The sequence below is a fragment of the Taeniopygia guttata genome, chromosome 3 (genome assembly GCF_048771995.1).
Source record: "Taeniopygia guttata chromosome 3, bTaeGut7.mat, whole genome shotgun sequence".
NCBI classification, from domain to species: Eukaryota; Metazoa; Chordata; class Aves; order Passeriformes; family Estrildidae; genus Taeniopygia; species Taeniopygia guttata.
The window spans coordinates 41,033,523-41,059,758 of NC_133027.1; the positions used below are offsets into that span (position 1 = coordinate 41,033,523).

The following is a 26,236-nucleotide window of genomic DNA, read 5'->3' on the forward strand; positions in this document are numbered from 1 at the left end:
TTCCCCGTTGAACAGAGCCTGTTCAAGAAGACACATCAATGATTTAAAAAAAACCCCAAACATTTCTTCTGGTCTAGCTCTCTAAATTAATTCGTGATGAGGTTAGACTAGCAGTAAGTTATAATACGATGCAGGAATGCATGACAAAGCTACTTCCAGCAACACTTCATTTTATGACCAGTGTAGCTATGCTATGGAAGTACATCATATATTACAGGCTCCCAACATTAAAAAAAAAAAAAAAAACTACCTAGGAATCTGAAAAAAGAGAAACAAAACCAAAGAAGAACTACCGTGTCCAAAAGAAGTTTACTGTACAGTTAATATTAATGTATTCCTACTTTATATAATATACTGAAAGAGCAGAACTAGGTAACATGTGTCAGAGAGTCCTATAAAAATACGTGAACAATAGAACTAAAACTATAAATTAAAGTTTTCAACTTCTTTGCTGGTAGATTTTGATATGATTCTTGCAGAAACTAGTGTACACAATGGCTAGAGGTTGGTAATACAGAGGCTTAACTAAAATATAAGCTCAAGGGGAAAATAAAAAGAAGAAAACAGTTTCTGTTCTACTTCTCACATTGACTCGCATTCCTGCAGAGCAAACAGCTGGGAAAATAGGAAAAGAATGACTTCTGGGCTCCAGTTTACAGCAGGACCCTGTGTACAGGTGTTGGGATAGCTGGTGAGACAGCTGAAGGGAATGCTCTCAACCACAAGAGGTGCTGAGGAAACCTGTTCAGTTCGGGGAACCAAAATCGCCCCAGAGGGCAGAAAACGCTGGGGGAACAGTTACATAAGAGGGCACCTCTTCCCGGCCATAACACCAGTTCCACACTTGTCTACCGCATCCCCGATGCAGCGGAAGCAATTCAGAACTTTAAGCACCTCAACCTCCTTGTCCTCCACGTAGAACCTTCCAGGTGGCTGCAGTCCGCGGGCGGGAGCTGCAAAGCGGCGGGAGCAGCGCGGCGGGCCACGGGGGCACACTCACGAACGCGACCCACACGTGTAACGCCTCGGCCCCTTGCCGCCGCCCTGGTCCCGGCGGCGCGGTCCCGGCGGCGCGCTCCCGGCGGCGCGCTCCCGGCGGCGCGCTCCCGGGCCGGCCGCAGAGGGGCTCCGGCGATACCCGCGCGCCGCCCGGGCCGCCGCTCCCCTTCCGCGCCCGGGCCCGTTCCGTACGGCCCGCGCGCCGCCGCCAGCCGCGCACTGCGCAGGCGCCGAGGCGCCCATTGGCCGCCGGCCGCTCCTCCCCGGCCGCGCTTCCTCCTCCCGCTCCGCCTCCGCCCCGGCTCCCGCCCGCTCGCTCTCGCTCCCGCTCTCTCTCCCGCTCTCGCTCCCGCTCCCGCTCCCGCTTCCGCTCCCGCTTCCGCTCCCCGTGCCGCCCCGCCCACCCCAGGGCGAAGCACCGCCCGCCGCTCCTCCCAGGCCAGACGGGCCAGCCTGGGTTTCGCCGCTGGCTGGGTGTCCCTTGGAGGGGCCGCCGCCGCCAGTGGTTTCTGGTCGCCTCGCACACGAACGCCACCGCCACTGCTGTTCAGCTGCCTCCCTTGTGCCCACAGAATCGTGGAGTCATAGAATGGCCTAGGGTGGAAGGGACCTTAAAGATCATCTACTTGCAATCTTCTTCTGGTGACTTCAACTACACCAGGGTGTTCAGAGCCTCGTCCAGCCTGGGCTAGAACCCCTGCAGGGATGGGACATCCACAACTGTTCAACCTGTTCCAGTGCCAAATCACCCTTACAGTAAAGAACTTTTTCCTAGCACCTAATCTAAACCTATTCTCTTTCAAATTGAACCCACTCCCCCTTGTCTTGTCTCTACATGCTGTTATAAATAGTCTTGGCCCATCTTTGCTGTAAGTTCCCTTGTGCTGGCTGTCCCTGTCCCCTACCTTTCTCTGGTGTCTTTCTTGTCTAGACTTTACCTGAACCTCATTTCCCTTCTCCTCAGCTTTCTCAGTTCACTCATTCCCATGTTCTGTCACAGAGATGGGCATGAGGTTCTCCGGGTCTCTTTTGATGTCTTTCATATTGAGATCCAACTTTCCTATGTCTGTAAGGTAATGCTCATATCCCCAAACACACACAATTCTCATCGAGCTTGGGAAGTGGTGTTCAATGCATTTGAAATTCAAGCTAGATATCACACCTATCATTTACTGCAGCATCTCCATTGAGTGTCACAGCCACCACAGAATGGGAGCCAGGGCAAAAGTCCTAAAACCTGTGCCTGGAATATTTTAGCTTAAAGTGCATGCTGTGTACCTAGAGGCTCCTGGGTCTTTTTTTTTTTTTTTTTTTTTTAATTGTTGCATTATTTTGGATTGCTGTGGTTTGGTTTTGTTTCAAAATGAATGTTTTTCCCAGTTTGCCTGGATTTTGGGTGCAAAATAGCAGCAGTGCATGAAACTTCCTTCTAATAAGAAAGTTGCTATAAAAAGTTTTGCTGTTGCTGCTACAGCTTGCTCTGAAAGCTTTGCTGTGATTTAAAATGCTTCATTTGCTCCTGTGTCTGTAAGAATCTCTCATTTCCTTCTTTAAATTCCTGTCTAATTAAAAAAACAGTACATCATGGTTAAATAAAACTGTACCCAGGATAACCCTGATTTCCATATGCAGATTTATCTGCACTGACAGCCCCCTCTCCCTCTCTTAGTCTTTCTGTTTCCTCTCCCTCCCTCACTCTCCCTTTTTCTCTTCCCCTCTCTTTCTCTCCTTGTCTTTTTGTCTCTTTATGTCTATTGCATTATGCCTGAATAATTTTCCAGTCTTTTTTTTCCTCCCCTCTTGAATGCACATGCTAAAATAACTAGACAAAGATGCAAGGTGGTTGCTGCAGTCCCTGTCTCTAGGACAAAACCAAGAAAGCTTGTGATTGCAATGCCACCTTTCCTTTCTTTTTTTTTTTTTTTTTTTTTCTTCTTTTTTTCTTCCCCAGCCATGCTTGGTGATTAAACTTCCTCAGGATGGGGAAGAAAAAGGAGCTGGAAATGAAACAGGGTTGAGGAAAAATCCCATTGCAGCAGCTGCAGCCAGTGGTGTCTGCTGCCAGATGTGCGAAGGTTCCTGGGGTCCTTGTCACTAAAAGGCAGTATTCAAATATTTGGAGACAAAAGCTGCATCCTCAGTGATCATTTTCTTTATTTAACATGGCAGCAGGCATCGTGTGGGGAAAAACCAACACGCTGGATGTTGAATCGGACTTTTCTCCTTTCTGGGATGAAAGGATGTTATCTATCCCATGCCAAGAGGGAACTGAGGTAAGAGAGCTGATCCAGCTCGGGTTTTTTTCCTAGTATATTTCCTAAACATCTTTTCTGAAACAACCTATATAGATATACGAGTGTGTGTGTGTGTGTGTGTACATGTTTATATGTTTGTATATTTGTGTATTTGATTTCAAGGCAGTGAATGATAATGCTTGTTTTCCCCTCTGCCTTCACATCAATCCAGAGAAAGTTAATTCACAATATATATTCAGAGCTTGTTCAGAAGGGTCGTTTTGTGGGATTTTTTTTTAATACCTTTTTATTTCCAGAGAAGACTTCAGCAGTGACATCATAGTCGGCTGCTGATATTAAACCCTATTTTCAAAGTCTGTAAAAAAAAAAGAAAAAAGCCGGTAACTTTGTGATAAGAAATTGTGCAGGAGATTCATATACTCTGTTTTTCAGTTGCACTCTAAATATTGGAAGTCTTATTAAAGCGATAGTGAGAATTTTTTATTATTATTATTTCTAGCACAGAAGCGATGAATGCTGCATAATTAAGTACAGTATTTAATTTGGCTGTTGTGAAGCAAAAGAATAAGGTAATAATTTTTATTGTACTAATCAGACTCAAGATGTTCTCTGTGTTAATTGGGTTAAAAAAATTGCAGTACTTATTAGAAATTCTAATTTCACAATGCAGCACTGACAATAAGCTCAGCCAGTGAATTATTCACATCTTTAATTTGCTCTCTTAATGACAGTGTTCTGTAATCAGAGTGCAGCGACTGCTTCCTATGCATTATGTATGATGTTCAGGACTTAAATGCAGGACATTATGAAGCCTCTCAGTGGCTCAGTAATTAGTTTTCCACAAGACAGGGCTTAGATATTCACAGATAAAAGTCTACAGCTGAGATAATGTTAAGGTGGTGACTCATGCTAACAAAAGCAGGGAAGTTCAAATTTAATGCCGAAACTGCTCTCCATTCTCCCTCATTGTGCGTAGGTGCAGGGGGAGGGGAAGAAAGTCTCCCAAAGTAGCCCGCCGTGGTGAGTACGCCGCGGACAGCCCCAAGGGGCAGCCCGGGTCTCCTTTCACTCCGGACCCGAGTTTTTGGCAACTTTACTGATGGGAGGGTGGAGGCGGAGCTGCGTTTGGTGCCTCTTTGTAGTGGTTGTGGAAAGGGCAGCAATGTACACACTATCAGAGAGCAATCGTGTATAGGTGAGATGTATTTTAAAGGATTTCATTTGTCAAATTACGATGTTTTGGATGGGAGCTACTTTGTTATGTGTAGAAACTTTGGGGACACTTGATACTTGCTATAATGCTGTTGTACCTGTTTCAGCTGTCATGGTCGTCATACATTTTAGAAGCTTTATTTTCTAATAGTTTAGTTCTCACCATCCAAAAGATGAACTGTGATGCAGGTTTGTTCTTTTTGCCTTGGATCGTTTACCTGGTGTTAGATCAAGTGATTTAAATGTAGGGAATAAGTATGGCTATGTAACTTTCCTACTTCTACATGCTGCTTATTATAAAATAATAGGGAAGAATATTGAAATGAAGCTGGAAAATAATAGTTTTTCCATACTTAGTTACTAATTAGACTGGGAGCTGTATATTTTTCCTGTGTTCTCCCATTAATCAGACATTTTTATTGGAAGTAAAATAACTGACTAAAGAAGGTTCTTTACTTTGCATTAACTGTCCAAAGACTCCAAAGACTTGTGGCCTTCATACAGGAGTGTGCTTCTAATTATTAAAGTTGATATGCCTGTAAAAAGTTTTAGGGCTAAATTAAAACCAAACAAAACACCAATGATCCCAGCTTAATAGTAAAGTAGAGATATGATAACAAGAATTTGGAGTACATCTCGATTTTTAAAGCAAAATATTAGAAAACTAATTCCTTTAAATTTTTCAGCGGTCTACATCTGGAATTCAGTGTTATTAGCAGCTGTTGCTAATGTTGTCTGGCCTCAAGGCCATGGGACATATTCCTCTTAGCAAGCAAAATCCTATATCCTATGGCTGGATCAGATATTGGTTGTATATAGTCCAGCCCTCAAAGTAGTTTTCATCAAACTGTTGAATAAAGAAGCTGCAGATTGGATCAATGAAGCTAGGTGATTCATAGATTATATCAGAATCTAAGTGATTGTATATATGAAGAACTTGATTTGGTCTTTTCCAGAAAAAAGACTTGCCTTCCAAGTCAAGATCCCACAGCAAGTGGGTCACTCACTACCCAGCTACATTTTGTCAGTCACTTCAGCATAGAATCATACAATTGAAACTTATTCCCTAAAAGCATCATACCTGCCCCCTCTCTCTTCCTCCAAAGCCATGAAAAGTTGTCTTTTTTAGTGAGCACTTGCCTGTCTGCCTAAAGTAAGTTATCTATTACAGCATTTCATTAGTCTTCCCATTAGAATGTTTTTTGTGCTTTCCGATCTTAAACTTAACCTGCTAAAAGTAAATTACTCAAACCCATTAGTTTTTGTTAGTTAATAGTTACAGGGGTTTTTATTTTCCTCTTTGCCCCAGACTCACATATTGGAGATTCTCAGTCACGTTTCCACTGTGTTGTTCTTTTAAATAATCCCTGGTTTTTGTTTTCTTCTTTATAGAAAGAAACCCCAATATTATTCTTCTATTTCTTTGATTTTTGTTGCTGTGATCTGAACTCTCATTATTTCTACTTTCTTGAAATGTAGTGTTCTAGACTTAAATGTGATTTCATATGCCATATCAAGTCTATATTTTCACTTAATGAAATGGGGTTGTCACTTCTTAGGAAAATCCAGTTTCCCTAACAAAATGACTTGCACATGGTTGGTACAAAGACATCTTTTAACTCAGGATACAGTCTAGGGTATCTACAGTACAATTGGAAAAGGTACAGCATGTGTTTGAACAGGTTTTTAATGTTTCTAGCAGGAGTCTTTATGGATATTGTTTCCAATATCCTTATCTCACAAGATAAATACCTGTGATTGACCTAATTAATGATGTCCAGATGTGAACTATCCAGCTGTAAAGAATATCTGAAGTGTTCAATGCTCAGGATTGCTTCAAGTCATAGAAGTACTAATGCAGAGGCAAATTTTTATAATATCCGTGTTATAAAGTAGATTGGTGGTTAGAAGTTAAAATCTGAACTTTTCCAGTCAGATTAGACAATCTGAATTTGAGGCACTATCACAGGCAGGTGAGATTACAAAAGTGGCAAGGGTGTTACTAGCAATCAAAACTAACAGTCCATGGTTACTTGTGCAGCAGTATGTTTTAGGTTAAAAAAAGAGAAACATTGAGAAAGTTATCCCATTCTAACTAGCCTAGAAGGTTGACTCTACATCTGAGCTATGTGTCTGCAAAAGGGCCAGTTGTTGTCTACCCAATCTGTTAAAGTGGAGGTCCATTCAATTTTAGCTCAGAGAAAGGAAGGGCCTAATATCTCTCCTGGGTCAGAGGAAGATAGTTCATACTATCCTTGAGTGGTCATGACATGGGAGGAGAACAATACTTAGGGAGTCAAAATGGAACTCATGTGTCTGAAGAGTTGAAGATGACTGGCTATGCTTCCAGAGCATAAGATTTAATATGTTAAAAGAGACATATGGATACCAAGAAAAATTTTGAGGACCTTTACATGGTTACAGAGATATCTAGTTCATATATCTGCAATGTATTTTTAATTTGTAGTGTTCTCTTACTGATACGTGACTTCTCTCGTTTAGGAATATTGCAAGTATTTTGGAGTGACCTGATTCATATTTCTTTATTTGTTCATATATCAAAAAGCAAGAAAAATAGTTTTAACTCATTTCAATTTTATTGAAAAGACTTAAGAAAAATCCATCCATAGTATATTAGTATATTTCCATAGTTGTGTTTTGTACTTTTGTTTATATTGCTTCGGGCTTAAGTACCATTTTAAATATTAGGTTCTGAAGTGGTATGATGAGTTAAGTATTTCTGAATGTCTTCGCTTAATCTAGCCTAATAATACAGTCTTTTCATATGCATAATTCCCATGAAAGCCAGTGGGAGTACTACATTATAGAAGGAATAATAGATACATATGCCAAGATGTCTTAATTTTGAGTCATTGTTTTAAATTGATTGACAAAGAAGAAAGTTGACTGAAGGAAATATATGCTGAGACTGGAAAAAGAGTTATTAATAATATTTTTAATTCCAAATTTATCTGTTTTGCCACAGAAACATATATGCCAATAGAATGGCAGTAGTCAGGATATCGGAAAGAGAGTTATTAATAATAATTTTAATTCCAAATTTATCTGTTTCGCCACTGAAACATATATGCCAATAGAATGACAGTAGTCAGAATATCTGATAGGAATCTCAAATGAATTTATATTCACTAATGCTTTCTAGGAAATATTTCACAAGTAGAACATATGCATTCTGGTCTGTAAAATTCCATATAATTGGCTCACTATTAAGAATTCCAACCTATATATAAACCTATGTATCTATTATGAAAAATAGAATAGCCATAAATATTCATGATATAAACCAGTTTGGATTTTTTTTGCAAAGTCAAGCTGGAAATAAGATAATATACTGGAAGAGTTCAAATACTCAATCTTCTGTAAAATGTAAATCCATAAAACTTTGCAGTTCTTATCTGCATCTCTAGTAGGCCAGAAAAAATAGTAGTAGGAATGCTTAATACTGTACAAAAGCATCTCACTGCTTCCAAGTGGCTTTTCTTCTGTGTTACCATCTATTCATATTTTCTGTACTGCCTCTCATCCAAGGAACTACTTCATATCCTCATTAAACCTGAGTTTTCATTTCTTGTATGCTATTTTTTCTGCCTTTCTTTTTAAGGTTTTCCCCATGCTCTTTTTGAAACTCATGAGGTTTTTGCTATTCCCAAAGCATCCCTCCTTAAAAGTCTTGTTTTGTTTCTACATGTCTTTTTAACAGTTCTTGAAATCTTCATATCACACTATCTTTTTTTCATTGTTTTCTTGAAGTATCCCATTTCTTGTCTCTTGCAGTATTTAGATTGCAAGATCATTGGTGAAAACAAGGGTTTTTTTCTGTGCTTCTAGAGAGGACAAAAATAAAGAGGTTTAGACTCTTTCTAATGATAGGAATACAAAAAGTGTGTGAAGCTGCCACCCTTCTAATCCCTAGTAACACAGGCTTTTCAACTTTTAACAGCTTCTTTGCAATAGAATTTCATCTGGTTTCTGGGTAGTTGATAGGTTAGGGCACAAGAAAATTGAGAAATAAAGGGGCCACTTACAGGCAGAGCATAACGTATCCTCAAAATATTTCTGTTCAGTGCCCTCTGTTTACTATCTTTGCTTGACCAATATAATACTTTGTCTGAGAGCCTAGGTCAAATAAAATTATTCAGAAAGCTTTTTGTCTCTCAAGCATGTAAGTTCCTTCTGGTATGTAGTACACAGTGACAATACAGACTCTTTTGGTCCAGATGAAGGATTGTGTCAGTCCAGCTGTAGACTGAAGGGTTTAGGGTTTTTTTTCCAGAAGGAATAGCTTTAGTTGAGAGTGGTTGTGGTGCAGCTGTCTATCAGCATTTTGGTGTACTGTATTGGTAGTATTAAATATGAAGATGTACTTGGAGAAGTGGAAGGTACAGCTGTGCAGTCCCATATGAAGCTTAGCAGAAAGCTCTGGCTAAACCATATCACAAACTTTTTGATGCAGAATGTTGTAAACCAGAATATTTGCTTTGCCACCACTGCATGGATTTTTAGTTGACAGTATTTGAATTAAGGTAGTTAATTTCAAAGTGGTGCAGTTCTCTGAGTCCAACTATCACTCCTCCACCTTGCAATGTCTAGTGTTGGGACAAAAGGCTGGGCTCCCACTTTGCTAGTCAGCAAAGCTCTTTCTCCTGACTTCTCCAAAGGCTGTAAGTTTTAAAAGCAGATCAATGTTTTGTGTGGATGTGGATATTATACAAAGGCACTCAGTGTAAACCATATTTTCAAAGATGTATATAAAATATACATCATTTTTCAAAGATGTATAAAAAGCAAAATAGCTAGCTTTGACCAGTGTAATTTGAGAATTACAGAAATCATTCAAGAAAGTGGATCTCCAATAAGCTTCACCTGTGGTTTCCAACACCATACTATTTTGTCCATTCTTGTGCAATCTTGGAAATATGCCCTTTTCCTTTTCTTAGTGCTTTGTGTTCTTTACCTCAATGTAACATGACAAAAAAAAAAAAAATTCAGATGATTATTGTATACTTAGCATAACTTCAAAGATTTTGTATTTAAAAATATGTTGATTTTTCCCCCTCTGAATATTACAATAATATTTATATTGTGAAAGGAAGAAAGGGCTCTGCATATCTCAGGCCCTCCTTTATCAACTTAAGAAACAGAGCTATAACTAGCAAAAATGATTCAAAGGTGATGGCTCATATTCAGTTTCTCATTCTACATAGTTCATCTGCATGATTTCAGGAACTCACTTCATTTTTGCATCTCCATTCCTCAGTTGTGTAATAGAAAAGGAAACCTTCCTACTTTTCACAGAATCTAAAGTTCAAATCTCTTTGGACAGTTTGATTTTTAATGCAGGTTTTTTCTCTTAGTATGTCATTAAAGCACACCAGTGGCATCTTAGGATCATTTAAAGATGATGTGAGGCTTCTAGAGACTCTAGGACTTGAGCAAATGTATAAAAACAGGTTGGTATGAGCAAGTATGGAGATTAAACAGTGTTTCTAATGGTCATCATTTAAGGAGTTCTGATAAGCATCTGTGTAGTGAGATTCTTGAAAGGAGGTGGGGAAAGAGTTGATTTTTAAAATGATAAATACTTTGCAGAAGAGGTCATTTGATAAGCTGCCTGTGAAACATCTTTAATATAAAACATCTTTTTATAACTCTGCTTCAAGATTTGCAAGAGAAATTTGTCAAAATGCTAATTATTGGAAGGAGCTCTGTGTTGAAGCCCTCAAATTCAAATCGTGTTCTTTAGTTTTATTGTGCTTTCTATTTATTTCAGGTCATGTTTTTGTGTCCATGTTTTGCACACCTTTAATATGATTTCCTATTGCTCTGTTTCTTAGAGCTTGGTAGGAACACCATCATATAGCCCTGAAGCTTTTCCTCACCCATTTAGATTTCATTAACCATGGTACTTACTTCAGTGTGTGGGATAAGGCTGTCTGACCTGTGTCATAAACCTATTTTTAGCTACCTATACTGTAAATGTATTTATAAAACTATTTCTTATTAAGTTTGTGGAGTTTGTGTTGTTTGGTGTTTTTTTCCTTCTAAAAAAGGGATTAGTGAAGAAAGGATGACCTTTCTCTTTAAAGACATTCTGAAACATAACAGGAACCACTAAAAACAAATGCTTTAAAAAAATGCACCTAGAAATCAGTACAGGTTGTCCAAATATGAGCTGTTAGCCAGTACATTAAGAACACTGTATGCAGATACTGTTTTTATCAGTTAATATCAAAGACTTTGCCAAAGTAAATGAGCTTACCCTTGATTTTCAGATGTCTTGGCTACCTAATTTGTAAAACATTGGTGTGAAATGATGTAATCTTTGTTTTGACAGCAAGAACTTAAATAAATATAGCTGAAACAGGCATTCTGGCTGAAGAGTTCATAATAACAAACTTTAACATGACTGTACAAAGGAACTATTCTGCAGTGTCTGTCAGTCATGGATAAAAACCAGAAGAGTTTTGTTCCTCTATCTGGTATCTAACCTTCAAAGGCCTCAGTCTGTACGATAACTGCAAATAATGCTATTTTGATGATCCTATTTCCAGATGTCCATGGTAGGATGTGAATAGGAATTGTATTATCCTTTTGGCAGAGAAGGGTTATACTAGATAGAAGGGTGAGGATGATGTTTGATGACTAGATCTGAAATCTCCAGAGGGAAATTTCTTTCTGGCAAGTGAGAAAAAGAAGTTTGTCTATCTGAAGTAGTTTTCTGTTTTGTAAAATCTCTTAAATTTTATTCTGTCTCCACTATTTTTAGTAAACACACACACAGAAGCTGAAAGGAATTATTTGTAATTTTTAGAGACTTCTCAGGTTTCCTGATGAGAATTTTCTGTTGTAATTTTCCAGGTATGCTTGCAAGTCTTAGAAGTACATTAAACTTTCCTTGTCAGTCTGACATGTGCAGTTTAAGCTTGGAGCAATAAAAGTAGAGAGGAATGAGAATAAATTGACAGCTGTCTCACAGCAAGTTAAAACTAGAGAAATGAAAATACATTATCATGAAACCTGTGTCAGAAAATGCATCACAAATGGACTACTGGGCATAAGTCATGAATCATACCTAATTGCATGTTGCATATTCTAATAGATTTAACAATACTTACCAAAATAAGGAAGCCACTCTATTTGAAAAATGAAAATTATGCAATGGTGTCATATAACAGATTAGACCTAATAATTTCAAGTAGGTTGGTAAAAGCTGTAAAATTGTGCTGTAATTACATTTAGAGCTAGATGCTTTTAGTCAACCTTATCCAGTAAAACAACACTCCAAAGATATTGTAATTTATCCGCTGCTCAGACTGATGTGGTTTTCACTATATGGCTATACTTTGTGGACTAAATTAGAAAAATAACCTCTCCCACTTCAATACTAAGTACAAATTCAAACTGAACCTTCCAGGAGATTATGAAAGTCCATTTTAGAGGAAGAGCTGAGTCAATGGACCTTTCTTATCACTATGTCTTTGGGAAAAAAAAAAAAAACCCAGGTTTTCAGAAGCGCATTGAATGAATGGTGTTTGCCTTTCACCAAGGGATGAATTATAAGCAGCCCTCACCACTCTGAGCACATACAGATGGGAAAAGTTCGATGCACTTGCACTTCAGTGGGAAAAGTTCCTGCAATTCCTGCATAGTCCCTTGTCCTGGTGCATGAAAAAATATGGTCCTTAGTAAAAAAACCAAACAAACCCTAAAAATTGACCATTTGCAATAGTGGTGAAAATTTACAGTTTTATTTCAGTGGATGGACAGCTGCTCACATTTGAATAGACAGATATTTGAGAAGAATAAAAGGAAAGAGATTTTTTGTTGTTTGTTTGGCATAATGAATACCTCAGACAATATTGTTGGTTGAAATTATGAAAATAGTTTTGACCTCATCTAGAGCCTATTTAAGCTGAATTTTAATTTTTAAATGGAAGGTATGATATCATAAATCATGCAGAAACAATTAAAAATTAAGCCAACAGGAAACTCACCTAGAAATTTCAAAAAAAGAATGAATGTCACGGTTTGACTGTCATTCAGCTTTTTTGGGTATTTACCAATAGAGAACACCTTTGTACTGCTCAGTAAAGCAGCTGCACAACAAAAACTTGCCAGGCTTATGGAACAGAATGTGTTGGAGAACTTACAGTGAAAATCTGGCAATTTAATTAAAAATAGATTTATTTCAGAGTTTTTTAAAGAATAACAGCTAGTTATTTAGTAACAGCAGTTTGAGATACTTCAAGATGAGGTTTTCTGAAACTTTATTTTTGGAAACTGCTTCTTATTCCTGAAATTTTAGAATTCACATTTTTGACTGCTTTTGAGTATTTTGATTTTGATTTTATGTATTTGGCTAAGTTATACTTTAGATATTCACCATAGAGGAGAGAGCATTTTTAGAGAAATGTTGCCAGTCATCATTACTAATTGAATAAGCTCTTGTATATTAGCACAGTGGTTTAATATTTTTAAAATCAATACTATATCTTAATACTTCTTAGAGCGAGCTATTATTAGCAGAGAATCAGCTAGATATATGAGATAATCACAGCTACACAAAAGCTACCTATCCATTATAAATAAACAGAAGGATAATTAACCCACAAGATTTTTCCTGACCCTAAACCGAGGGTCAATCAAGCCAATTGTGTTATATTTAAAGTGCAAGTACACTGGCTAGGATCTCAAAAATAATATCTCTGAACTAGCATATTGATTTTTTGAGCTGCTGTATTGTACATCTTAACACAGCAGCTAAATTGAACACAACTTTGTGGTGATGCAATACTGCTGTCTACTTCTGCTTCAGAACATACCTTGATCTGAACGAGTATTTGGGATGTCTTCCCAGTACAAACTGTTGCAAATACAAATTGCAATCTCTCTCCATATTCATTTTGAATGGTAGATTTTTGAAACTTGGGGTTCAAAATGTTAATGCTTCTCAAAATGTTATTAGTTGACAAGACAAAGCGGTATTCTATTTTACCAGCATTAACACTGTTTATGAGCTTTCTCTCATTCCAGCTCAACTGTAAAGGTTGTTAATAAAGCCAAGTAAATTTGTCATGGGAGGCTCAGGATCATACAACAGTCTGATATGAGATTTTTTCCCATTTAAATTTTGTGTCGTTAAGTTAGAGTAATAGCAGCAATGATATCATCTATGTCTTGGTACTAACAGTGTTCTCCAACTACTTCTTTCAACCTATATTGGATACCGAACCAGTTGGACTTTTGATCTGATCCTATTCAAATGTTCTGAAAGCAACTGTTATACTAAAATCTGATTCAAAGGATAGATGAGCTTCCTATTGCAAAGAAAACTGTGTGGTATAGTAGCAAAATGCACGTTTCCTTACACATTGCACATTTCGCAAGTTATTTGCAGTATTTTTTGGCAGAATGTTAAAAAAGTAAAAGATATTAAAGATACTTCAATGCCATACCATTTTTGGACATTTTTTTATGTGCACGATCAAGAGCAGTCAGAACTAGATTGCCTGTCTCAGTTATTAAAATGAGATTTGTGGAACTTTGGTGCATAAATTCTAGAAAATGGCAGTCAATGGAAATCAGTGCTTTTACAGTTGCCTAAACCAGCACATCCCTTAAACTCAGCATATATATATTACTATGATCTTAATTTCCCCTTAAATGTAGGTTCTTGCATTTAGCTACCTGGTGTGACCACTGCACTCTTGCTTCTCTTCAATGTCTGTTAAAATCTAGTGATAAAAAGTGTGGCACTGAAATGCTGCCTTCATCTCTGGAGGTGTCTGATATGTTTTGGGAGAGGTACTTGCTACGCTTTCAGTGCAGATGGGCAGCACTAAGATCTGCAGAAATCCCGAAGTGTGATCACATCTGTGTTTTCATGTAGCACGTTTTAACTACCAGGTTGTTCAATAGTCTGAGAGGGATGGTGGGGGAGCCAGTGGGTGCTGAGCCACACTGCAGGAAGGAATGCCAGATTCTTAGTGCAAGGGAGAAGAAGAAAGAGTGGTGGGCTGCATGCCAAAGAGATGGAGAGAGTGGAATGAGCAGCATATTGGTTGGTTTTATGCTTTGAATTAGAGAGTTTTGGTTTAAGAAATAGTCCTGTAAGACTAAATTAATCAATATTGCCTATGGATTTGTATTTGTGAGTTGATATTTTAATTGAGTAATACTCAGGCTGCAATATACCCTGTATTAAACAAGAGAGAATCCATTTGAAAAGGGGGCCTTTACTGAGAAGTGAGGTTTACACTACTAAGTAAAAGTTGCATTCATGTTGCATTTTCTTTTTCTTGTAGCTAGCAGACATCCAGTACAGCTATCTGCTTTCACAAAGTTTGTGGGAATGTTAAATCTTTGAGACCTTTTCCCATGTATTGGACTGAGATGGAATTGGTTACTGGAAGTGATCAAGAGGAGCTGAGCAAAGCAGCTCATTTTTTTCAGGAAACCATGTAAAAAGGAACAATAGTCTTTGGTTCAAGGAGCTTTTTGTTCTCTCTGAGTCTACAAAAAATGCTGCCAAGCTTGGTGTCTTAGTAAAGATATGGCGTTTCTTTCATTTAAACTAATTTAAATATACTCATTATTTCTTATTCATAGAAACCTGATCCATATCCTGAGGAATCAGGTCAGGTGCCAGGCTTTTAGGAGTAGGAGCTTCTGATGGGAAGCTATTACTGATGTTTCTTTCTACTCATACCCTAGAAAACTGAACCACATGCCCTGCATTCCTATTTTCTTACTGTCCTTTGCTCTTCATATCTCTATTATTTTGTGGTCTACAGTATTCACTGTTTTCTTTTTTCAAGTGATTATTTTATTATTTTGCAATGGATTATTCACTTTCCTAGCCCCAAATAATCCATTCCTTTTCCTCAATTATTAAATAATCAATAGCAAAAAAAATCACCAATTACTGCCAATTATTTTTTCTGAGCTTTTAAAAAACATCAAGTTTCTTTCTTATTGCTATAAAAATCTTCCAAAATTTTAGCTAAAATTGTCACTTTATGTTTTCTCTGTGTCATCAATTTTCTTAATCTAGGAAAAGAAAAAAAATTGGAATATACCTACGAACATGAAGTGATAAATATCAAAAGTTGACAGTTGGTAGTAGTACTTTAATAGAATCATCTTTGATAACAACTCCTCTGGTACCTGTTATATGTGCTCATGAATAGCCACTGAACTAACTCAAAACATCTGCTGCTTTGGCTGAATTTAAATGCCCCAATCTGATAACCTTGCCGAGAAATTTAGCAGTTGTCTGGAATGGAAATTCACGTACCAGTCGGGATCCATCAAAGAGAGTGAGACCCCGCACACACAGAAATACACGTTAGCAGATCCAAAGATTTTTATTTTGAGCATTATTTTCTATTACTATGTTTTACATTGTGGTTAATGTAAACTGAGCGTTTCGGAGTGTTGTAATTATTCAGGTAAATATGCAGGCACTACCTACAATGTAGCCCTGAAAAAATAGGCAGAAAACTGTGTTTATTTAAATTGGATACACTGATGCATGCATGCACAGGTTTTATAGAGTAATAAAACTCTACATGCAAGACTTGTTAATATTCCAGATTCTTAAAATTTTCTGGAATTCTTCACCTAAAGACAACTGTAATAAATATTCCTTTTACAGTATCACAGGCATTTACAGTGTATTTTGGGGGAGTGTTTTATATTATAGATGTTGCAATAAATTTTCCAAGGAAAAAAAGCACTCATATATTTATAAATTTCTGTGACTTTTCTTGTAATATCTTTTTTTCTGATTGTGTCAGTTATCTTACTGAAGCTTCTTTCCACTTTTATCAATGAAAGTGACTGATACAGATTTTATTTTTGGAAATTATTGAGTGGACTTACTGCTTTTTAAAAGCTGAGTGTAATGGAGATTCTGTTTTACACATTGAAATCTAAGCTTTCTATTATTTCCATCTTATGCCTTTTAACTTTTCCAGTTATTTTTTAGAAAAAAATATTTGATGGTATGACTTAAGAAATCTTAAGATTGCCACAGTTACTCTTTTTGATCTTCAAGTGCTTTTTTTTCGAGCTCTTCCATCCTAGATTCTTGTGGTGGGCTTGAAAATCAAATATACTGGAAAGTAAAATAAATAAATCTTTTAATGTGTATTGCAATGATACCTGTTTCAAATGCTTCAACACTTAGAAATAAATAACCCACTTTAGTCTGCCAAAGTCTGTATTTTTTTTAATCAAAAGGAACAGCATGGAGCAAAAAAAATATACAAACTGTATACTAAGGGGAAATACTCAAATCCAGTTTGAGATTTCATTCTTGAATCTCAGTAGCACATATGTGTGACATGGTTCTGTAAATACAGACAAGGTAATCTGTAGAAAAGTAATGCAGAGTCCTGCACCTGGGGGAGAAGAACCCCAGCACCAGCACAGGCTGGGGGCTGACCTGCTGGATTGCAGCTCTGCAGAGAAGGGCTTGCTGCCTGGTGGACAACCTACCAATGCGCAGAAACTGATGCACAGGGAATTCCGTCCAAATATGAGGAAGAACTTTTGTCCTGTGCAGGTGACTGAGCACTGGAACAGGTTTCTCAGAGAGGTTGTGGAGTCTCCTTGACTGGAGATATTCAAGAACCATCTGGGCAAATTGGTGTGCCATGTGCTCTAGGATGACCCTGCTCGGGCAGGCAGGCTGACCCACTGTGGTACCTCCCAACCTCACCCATCCTGTGCCTCTATAAAGCATAGCTTATTAAATTCTAAGTTGCCTTAATACCATAACAACTGGAACAGACTTGTGACTGGATTTAGAAGTTCCCAGGGCTTCTTCTTGAAGGTGCTTAGCTATTTTTCTGTGAATTTAAGTAAGTACAAAGTTTCTGTATTTCATAGTGTTGGCAAAAGTGTAGTACATGAAGGAGAAACAATTTAAAGAGCAAGTTGTTTGTCCTACCAGTTCCCTGGCTGACCTAGACTTATTGCTATGGTCTTGTGGAAAAGTAGCAGGGCCTAATTTTTACCCAATGTATGTATATGCAGAAGTATAGGGTAAGTATACATATTTGTAGATATGTGTACATGTTTGTGTGTAGTTGGCTACATTATTGTTCTCTAGAGAGCTCTAATTCGCTTCAATGTCATCCTAATTACACAATAGATAAGTAATTAAGACTTTTTTTCACTTATGTTCAGTCATTGAATAGCTTTTTTTACCTTTTATTGTTTGTGTGTGTGTTTAGGTGACCAAAAATTATAAGAATTATCAGACAGAATTAAAATTAGTAGTATAACCTCACATATTTTTTCTATTGTTATCTGCACATCTTTCTACATTATCAAACATGGGTACTCCAAGCTAATTTTGCACAAATTAATAATTCTAAAAAAAATGAATTCAAAGATATTTTACAAGATACTTCTTCTTGTCTAATTAACAGCTGTATGACCTACAAGTAAAATCTAAAGTAATCTCATGGGTTTCTTGATTAGTGGATCACTCTTAATTAAAAAAAAAAAAAAAAAACCAGACCCAATCTATAATTGCTAAAAAGTTACAAAGGATAGGGAGTGTTCTGAAGAGGCTATATTGAAAGATCTTATAAACTTCCTTGAATATTTTATCTCAAAAATTCACAGAATTGTGAGCAAACAAAACAGTGCAACTGAAGGAGGTGACAGATTTTCTTAGAAGACCTTGAGGAAAATAAGAATGAAGTGGAGTTTGTTTCACTTTTGGTTGGGGATATTTTGGGGTTTTGTCCTTTCAACTGTGCAATTGAAAAGAGTTGGCAGCAAATGACAAAATGTAAGAATAATGCAAGGTTATCAATGACTCCACGTCCTGATGGATGTTGGTGACTAGTGGTGTCCCTCAGAGGTCTGTACTGCGGCCAGTTCTGTTAAATGTCTCCATCAGTGACACAGACAATGGAATTGAGTACATCCTCAGCAAGTCTGCAGTTGACACCAAGCTGTGTGATACTGCTGACATGCCTGAAGGATGGGATGCCACCCAGAGGGATCTGGACAAGCTTGAGGAGTGAGCCCATGGGAATATCATAGGGTTCAGTTTTGCCAAGTGACCTGGGTCCTGGTTACATGCGATGGAGATGAACCTAAAATTTGCAGGATATTTCCACACTGGTCTGTGCAGTATTAAAATGCATTAAACTAACAAAAGGTAAGCCTCACCAGGTAATACTAAAAACTCCAGTGAGACCCTGATGTTTCTTAAATACTTTGTTAGGCAGACTGGAACATCTGAAAAAAAAAAAGGCACAAAAAGTGACTTTATGAATAAAGTTGTCATATATGTAAAGAACAAAAAGTACAAAACTGATGAACTGAGGTCAGTACTATTTTCATTTATCTCTTCTCTTTTGACATTTTTGTTAGTGAGCTAGGAAATCAATAAAGACTAATTTCATTGGCAAGGATTAGAGAGTACATAGGAAGGAACACTATACACTCAGGATGTGTATAGTTGCTTTCAAGGGCATTTTGAATAAAATGTATTTGTTATAAAGTAAATTGAATGGTTCTTTTTGTCTAATTGGCTCATATATCAAACATTAATTCTTTGGAAGACTCACTACACAAAACTAAGTTTGCAGTATTGAATATACTTAAAGTATTTTGTTTATTTCAGTTATTTTTACACCCTCATAATGAATGCTTGTCTGGTAACCAAAGCCCTTTCATAGAAATAATAAATCATGTAACTCAGAGTATCAGTATAATACGGGAAGTGTCCTTTTTAACACCCTCTTAATCAATAATGTTCAAAAATTAAATCTATTCCATGCATAATCTGTGATGTATTTTCTCTGAAAGAAAAATACAGGGATTTGTGCTTTCTATAGGAGATTAACTAATCAGTATCTGGAACTATTGGAACTGTTGGTTCTGGAGTTAACAATGTAGTTGCACACTGGATACCCAGCAACAGAAAATGGGCTTTGGCAGGAATAAAAAGAGATTCTTCAAAGCTGAGGGGTATTCAGGTGTACTTTCCAGCAAAGCTTCTGGGCCAGCTGACCCTGAGCTATGCAAGGCTGATAGGAGGAAATGGGGAGTGATGGAAGTAGGAACCTCCATGCAGTGGGGGCTGGAGACAGCTGTTTGCCAACCCAACCTAGAGAAATGTTCTGCTTGCCTGAGATCTGGATTCGGGGCTGTGTTGCCAAAGCTTGTCCAGACCTGTGGCTGTTGTTCTTCTGTTGTGATACTGCTGGTGGTAACCTGGAGAGTATCGAAACTGACTGCAGAGCTCTGGAGGATGCAGTCAGTGATGTGGGGGCCCAGCTCTTGTTCTCAATCTTGCAAGGAAAGGGAGGGCTGCGAGGATACTGCACATCAGGGTTTGGTTATAGAGCTGCTGGTGGCAACTGAGATTGGATTTCTGTGACCAAGGGACCCTGCTTGAAGATCAAAACCTACTTGGAAGAGATTGGAATCCACCCCCATAAGCAGGCCAATGCTATCTTTGCCAGCAGAATGTCTGACCTGAAAATTAGGGCTTTCAAATACCCATGTCAAAAAGCTCAAGAGTTACTACCAGCCCTGTGAGAGAGTGATGGTCAGGGTTAACAGCAAAAAGCTTGGGGTGATGTGAATGAAAGGGAGCACAAAATTAACAAAAAAAGGCCTTTCTAATTCAAGCACTTGTGTGTAAACAAGGAAATGCCTTAGGAAAAATGGCATTATGGAAAAAAACAACAACTCAGACTCTTTCTGAGAAATCAGCATGCTGGCATGTCTCTGTGATGGTCCGTGCACTAGTGTGGAGCATAAATATGAGGAAAATTAAGAGATTTATATGCAGTTGCAGGGATATTATCTTGTTGGGATCAATCAGATGTGGGATGGTTGCATGACTGCAGTAAAAGAATAGATGGCCCTGTTTAAGCTGGGGAGGTGGACCAGATGACCTTCAGAAGGCCATTTCAACCTCCGACATTCTGTGATCTTGGAAATTCAACTAAAGTTAATACATGTTACATTAAAATCACTATTTCTGGTCGTATATTCCTAATAATCTTGGGTAACAAACACTGGCAACAAAAGGGCATTGTAACTTGTGTTTTCCAGTGAAGTAATGCTGTCTTAGCTTATAGAAGAAATGCCTTCTTATGGTTTCCTTTGGAGGAAATAAGCAGAGGAAAAGTTCCAGTGTCATGCATACTGAAAGTTTGATGCAATATGTCCTGAGGTGTGTTCGTTCTTTACTTACCGTCTTAGTTAAGCATTGCTGAGAGGAGAATTATGTTCTTCACATCCACTTCGAAAAGACTCCTGTAGAAGCAATAAGTCTGCTTCATACTCCTGGTCGGATTTATTTCATAAAAAAATTAAGTGTGCAGTTTAGTTCTAATGCATATTTTCCATAAAATCAAGATTATTTAATCATTTCTATAAGTCAATGTAGCTTGCAGTCATGAATAAAAGCATGAGTACATAATTCATTGTTGACTTCTTTGTTGGTGCCCAGCTGACATAGAAGACAATAAGAGCACCAAGATGTTTTTATTGATGATTTACATATTTCTCATATGGCCTCAGCCTAGCTATAGAATAAATCTGTAAAGGCAAAACATTTGAAGACAAAAGATCTAATTGTATACTTTAAGGTGTGCTGTGATTATTGTTGTAATTGTGAAGGGGCAGACAAGGGAAGAATTCTGAAACATCCTTACTGTGCTTAACAAATTCAAAAGGAAATTTTAGGAAAAAGGACTTATTATCACTTACCAGTGCAAAACACCCCCTTGCATCACATGACTTGATGACACTTTTGGAGTTGCATAACTTTTATATTCTTCGCATTCAAAATATTGAATAGAGTATGTATGCTGCCAGGTAGTTGTATTATGTGCTTCTAAAGAACACTGGAACAGATAATGTAGAGAAATCTGTATTCCCTTCACAGTATCAGCACCCTGCTGAGCAAGTACATCCTCTTATTCTGGAATAGCTGTATTCCATTAAGTGTTTCTGAGGGAATTTTCTAATATAATTTCAACAGAAATCTAACAAACAAATGTCTTGGATAATATTTTTTCTGCTTTAGAAAGAGTTTTAAAAACCTAATAATTGTCCTTTAGAGGAGATATTTTTATACCTGATTAATGCTATTATACAATGTAAACATACTACTCTTGTTTAGATTGTTAAACTATTGAATTTAGCTTGTAATTGCCTCAACATCCCACACTAAATCACTACTTTACCCTAGGAGATGTTTATATAATGATGTGAAAGGATGATTCCTTTAGAAAGGCTACATACTAAAAACACACATATACCCATATACTACATATAATACTAAAGACACCTATATACCAAATACCTCATTGTGACTTCATTGGAGCTACACACACATTAAAATTAAGCATGTATTTGCAGTGAGCCTGAGACTCAAACAGAAGAATGTCAGGAAAATGAGTTGCAATCAAAATATGTAGAATTATAGGCATATATTTCCCTGAGTACTGTGTAGATATACAAAACTTCAAATCATTAAATTTAATACAAGCAAAAAAATTTTCGAGGTCATGTTGTTTTAGTTTTTATTGGCTCTAAATCTTGTTTTCTCTTTGGTTTGTGTTGTTATCTTTTTGATCCTTCCTAGTCAGTTTTATATATGCACTTACACATAACACTGAGACCTTCAGTGATTACATGGTCAGTCAAAGAGCTCTCAACATTGGGATTCTGTTTGTAAACTGTCACTTTACAATAACTGAAACAACAGGTAGATTCAACAAACATATTAAATATGTTAAACATTTATTGTGCTACATGATTTAATTATAATGATACCTTTGCAAGTAGATTTTCTGTCATCAGAACGTCCTTTTTTTTTTTAATACATGGAACAGTCCGAACTAAGAGTTAATCTGGCATTTAATTATACACTGAATTATTATAATGACAAAACTTAAACCCTGTTGTATGAAGTCCAAACAAATTTGGTTAATGCACATCATAATTCTAAACCTGGAACTTGGACTGAGCACAGCTTGTAGCTCTTATCACTTAATCTCTGTAAAACTTCATCGGTTACTTATAATAGTGTGTTTAGCATGGTGTCAAGCTTCATTAGTTGATGTCTGCCTGTTGAGACATGCATCTTTGTTAACAATAGTTCTTTAGCTAGGAAAAAACCCAGATACCTTTTTGCAAGTTTTAGAATTTATCAATCTGAATGGCATTGCAACAGAAAAGTCGGTACAATTTTTATGAGCAACCATGGGTTGATATTGAACAAATTTTTTGGGGAAAATTCTGTCAGCATACTGCAATGTTCTCATGAGATTGGTGATGTTGAATCTGACATTTTTGATGCCCTAAAATCTGCTGCTACCAGTATTTCTTCTCTTAATGTCAAGGTCTGGTTTGGCAGTGAAACACAGGTCATGTTGTGGAGGTGAAGAAAAAACAGTTTCAGTGTCAAAAGACATGAAACAATTGGTGCATAAGGTCAACTGATGTTCTTGCCAAATGCTTCATGGCATTAGATCCTTCTAAATCTTTCTTTAAAAATCTTCTAAAAGATTTATATTCCAAAAGATTGGAATACATTAATCTTGTTTTTTAGTACTTCAAAGAAAGGATGAATAGTCCAGTATTAAATTTGGAAGTAATTTTATAATGAAAAAGAATCTAAAGTTTTTGTAGGATGGCATTTGCATCTTTGAATAAAGCAATATATTTTTACCCAAGCTGGTAGCTTTTTCATGAGTTTGTTTTAATTTTCCTATGAAAAATTGAGAACTATTGTTTTTGTTGTTAGAAATGTCTAGATATGGAGAATGAATAAAATATAATATTTTGAGTGTAAGAGAAATCAAACTAAAGAATACTTCCTTTCATACAGTTTTATCTAGCACTTGGTAAAAATGGCAAACAGTAATTCCTATTTACATCCCCAAGATACATTATTTTCGTTATTGGTGATATATGGCTACTTTCCTTGCAAAGCTCTCTCTAAATTGTCTTCATATCAACATCCTCTAAAACGTTTTTAAGGTCAAATCTATACAGAAGGTCATCTCAGGGCACTAGTTTAACTCTCTGAATTAAAACGCTGTGCAAAAACACAGAGTTGAGTATAAACGGGAAAAAAGTATTGACAATATTTTCAGTTGCTTTGATTGCCATTTTATACTGGCAGAATTTACTCAATGGCTTTGCTTTCCTTAGTTGTGGGTACAAAACTGAGCCAAAATCAAGCACTCATCTGGAAGCTGGCAATGGATTTGGTTGGCTGGCCCGTTTCTTTTGATAGGAAGGGTGTTTTTCCTTAGCGTAAGATATAGTTGACCTTGAGTTGTCTGGAATGTTGTTAATGCTGAAGAAATGGCTGACAAACAGCAATTATGGAGAAACATGTGGTTGTTGCTATTCTTATGCTCTCATCAGGTATCGTTACACAGTTGAGGTCAGACCGTGAGAGGTAACATTGTGGATGAAGCAGTGAAAAAGAAATAGTGTTATTTTCAAGCTCTTTTTTTATAACTACAGATATTTTCTATATGATTTGCCCTTTCTATCACAGTGACCTCTACAGATATGGTGATGAAAATATTAACAAAAAGATAACTACTAATAGCTGGCATAAGAAGTTATTCACAAACACTAATCTAAAAGCAGACAAATAATTGCATGAGTTGTTGTTGGCATTACAGGAAATATAAAATCTGAACTGGTTTTCAGACTTACTAGTACAAGTACTCCCTGATAAAGCATGTAACAGATGCAGGATTTTCTCAAGGTTAAATGTGATTATAGTGCATGCACACATATAAATTGCAGTCAGAGATTGACTCACAAAATAATGAGATCTTTTCAGAAGGTAGTAAACTGTTCTGATTATCCTTTCTACCTTTAAGATATGCTTGTGTTTTAATTCCTTATACACTGTGTTTATTGGGTAGCTGCATTTAAGCTGCTATTATGTCATTGAACTTGAAGGTTTTTGCACTTCATTGTATTACCTGCAGAAAAAATTAATTTCATGTAAAGGATCTATAGTTTTACTTCTGTGTGTCAGCAGTCAGAATTATCTTAATCTTTTTTTTATTTTTTTTCTTATTCCTTACACATCTGAAATGAGATAATAAAAATCACAAGAACATATTAATGAAATGGAGACTGCTGTAAGAAAATGAAATAGATATGAATAAGTAACATTCTGTGCCCCATACTGAAAACAGATTAGTTTAAATTTATTGCTAACTGTCAAAATAAGTGACTTCAAAACTCCAAAATCCTATAATAAGGTGGATTTAAAAAAATATTTTATTATCTAATATTGTAAAGTGATGGTTTAACTCAAATGGACAATAATGAACTGGTTAGATTGCCATAACCAATCTGAAGACTGTGTCTGCCCTAGTAATTTGTCTTGGTGCAAAAAATGTATTCTGTGTGAACTGCCCAATGTTATCCATTTGTCTTTTTCTGGTTCAGGTTTCCATGTAGTTTGATGCATAAAAATAGAATTCCTTTTTGAAGAAATGAAATCAGAAGTCACAATCCAAACATATTCCAGTGTAACACTTTTACAGTAGGACCCTCCCCCCCCCCCCAATTTTATGGTGATTTAAGAGAAAATATCTGGTAAACATAACGAAAAAATTAGGTTATGCCAAGCGATTGTGAAATTAATGAAATGATGGTGGAACTGAGGGCTTAAACTGATTCAGTGTTATGCTGCAAAGAGTTAATTTTCAAATTAATATGTTAAACAAAGCAGTTTCTACTGTATTCTGTACTTGGTCCCAGCTCTGTCTCAGAAAGGAATGAATGCTTGCTCCATTCAGAGTAACACCATATTGTGCTATCCAGAAGTTTTTCACAAGCCTCCACCAAAAGAGTGCTATGCCTTCAAGGCATAACTAGAGCTCACTGGAAAGCTGTTCCTTTAAAAAATGCTCATTGAAAGATGCAGTTTCATTGAAATGGAAATGTACACAGTTTCATGGATTAAAAAGCCAGAAGGGAGTACTGTGATCATCTAGCCTGGCATACTGTACAACAGAGACCTCATGGCTGTCTTAGTTTCTTCCCATTTGAACTAGGTCATGTCTCTCTAAAGATAAAAAACCTCTCTACCTTTCTTTTTAAAAAGCATACTTCAAGGATGGGAGTGTCTGTCACAATTTTCAATGAGGTACTCATCATTGGTAATTAAGATGTTAACTCTAAGTTTGTCTGTCTTCAGTTTGTAGCCCCTGGGTCTTGTTATGCTTTTGTCTGTGAGATTGAAATGAATTTTGTCTTCCCGTGTATATATTTATCGACTGTAATATAACTATCCATTATACTAAGAAGGTGAAATTTCTTGATTCTCTCACTTTAGGTCATGTTTTTGAGTACTTTGATGGTTATGTTGTGAAAACTTGGCTGCTTACTGATGTTATTGTTGATTTGTGGATGCAGAAATTTGATATGTTACTTGAATACTTAAGTAGCTGATGCTAAGTAGTGTCTCCATTCCTGTTTGAGATTCCACTGCTTATACATCTATGTTCATGTTCTTTTTTGACTGAGATTAAGAAAAGTTTGGAGCTATCCAGATGGTCTAAACCTGCAGGGAGTTCTTTGCTTGACAGCTTGTATTGTAAGCTTTTAGGTGTTTGTAGTTTACAGCTCTGTTGTCACCTCTAGTGACACTAAATCTTACGTTGTTGCATTCTTCCTTGATGCTAAGTCTTTTTTTTAAGCTACTAATTCTGGGTAAA

At 36.9% G+C, this 26,236-nt stretch overlaps 2 protein-coding genes across 39 annotated transcripts in view; one reads left to right on the plus strand and one right to left on the minus strand.

The window, feature by feature from the left end:
- MMS22L (MMS22 like, DNA repair protein) overlaps positions 1 to 1,125 on the minus strand; it is an 89,593-nt gene extending 88,468 nt beyond the window's left edge. Inside the window, exon 1 of one of the 3 annotated variants that reach the window (XM_030267628.4) lies at positions 895 to 1,107. The gene's annotated coding sequence lies outside the window, so the exon portion shown is untranslated. Of the gene's footprint in view, positions 1 to 894 lie in introns of all 3 variants that reach the window. The other 2 variants (XM_032747244.3, XM_072926692.1) reach the window with 2 other exon arrangements.
- Positions 1,126 to 2,345: 1,220 nt separating this feature from the next.
- LOC140683684 (uncharacterized) overlaps positions 2,346 to 26,236 on the plus strand; it is a 545,997-nt gene continuing 522,106 nt past the window's right edge. For 6 of the 36 annotated variants that reach the window (XR_012054979.1, XR_012054978.1, XR_012054982.1 and 3 more), the window contains exon 1: positions 2,347 to 3,272. Coding sequence is in view for 7 of the 36 variants with exons in the window: in XM_072926704.1 (XP_072782805.1) it covers positions 3,162 to 3,272 (111 nt within the window). In the remaining 29 variants the exon portion in view is untranslated. The other 30 variants (XR_012054995.1, XR_012054992.1, XR_012054994.1 and 27 more) reach the window with 14 other exon arrangements.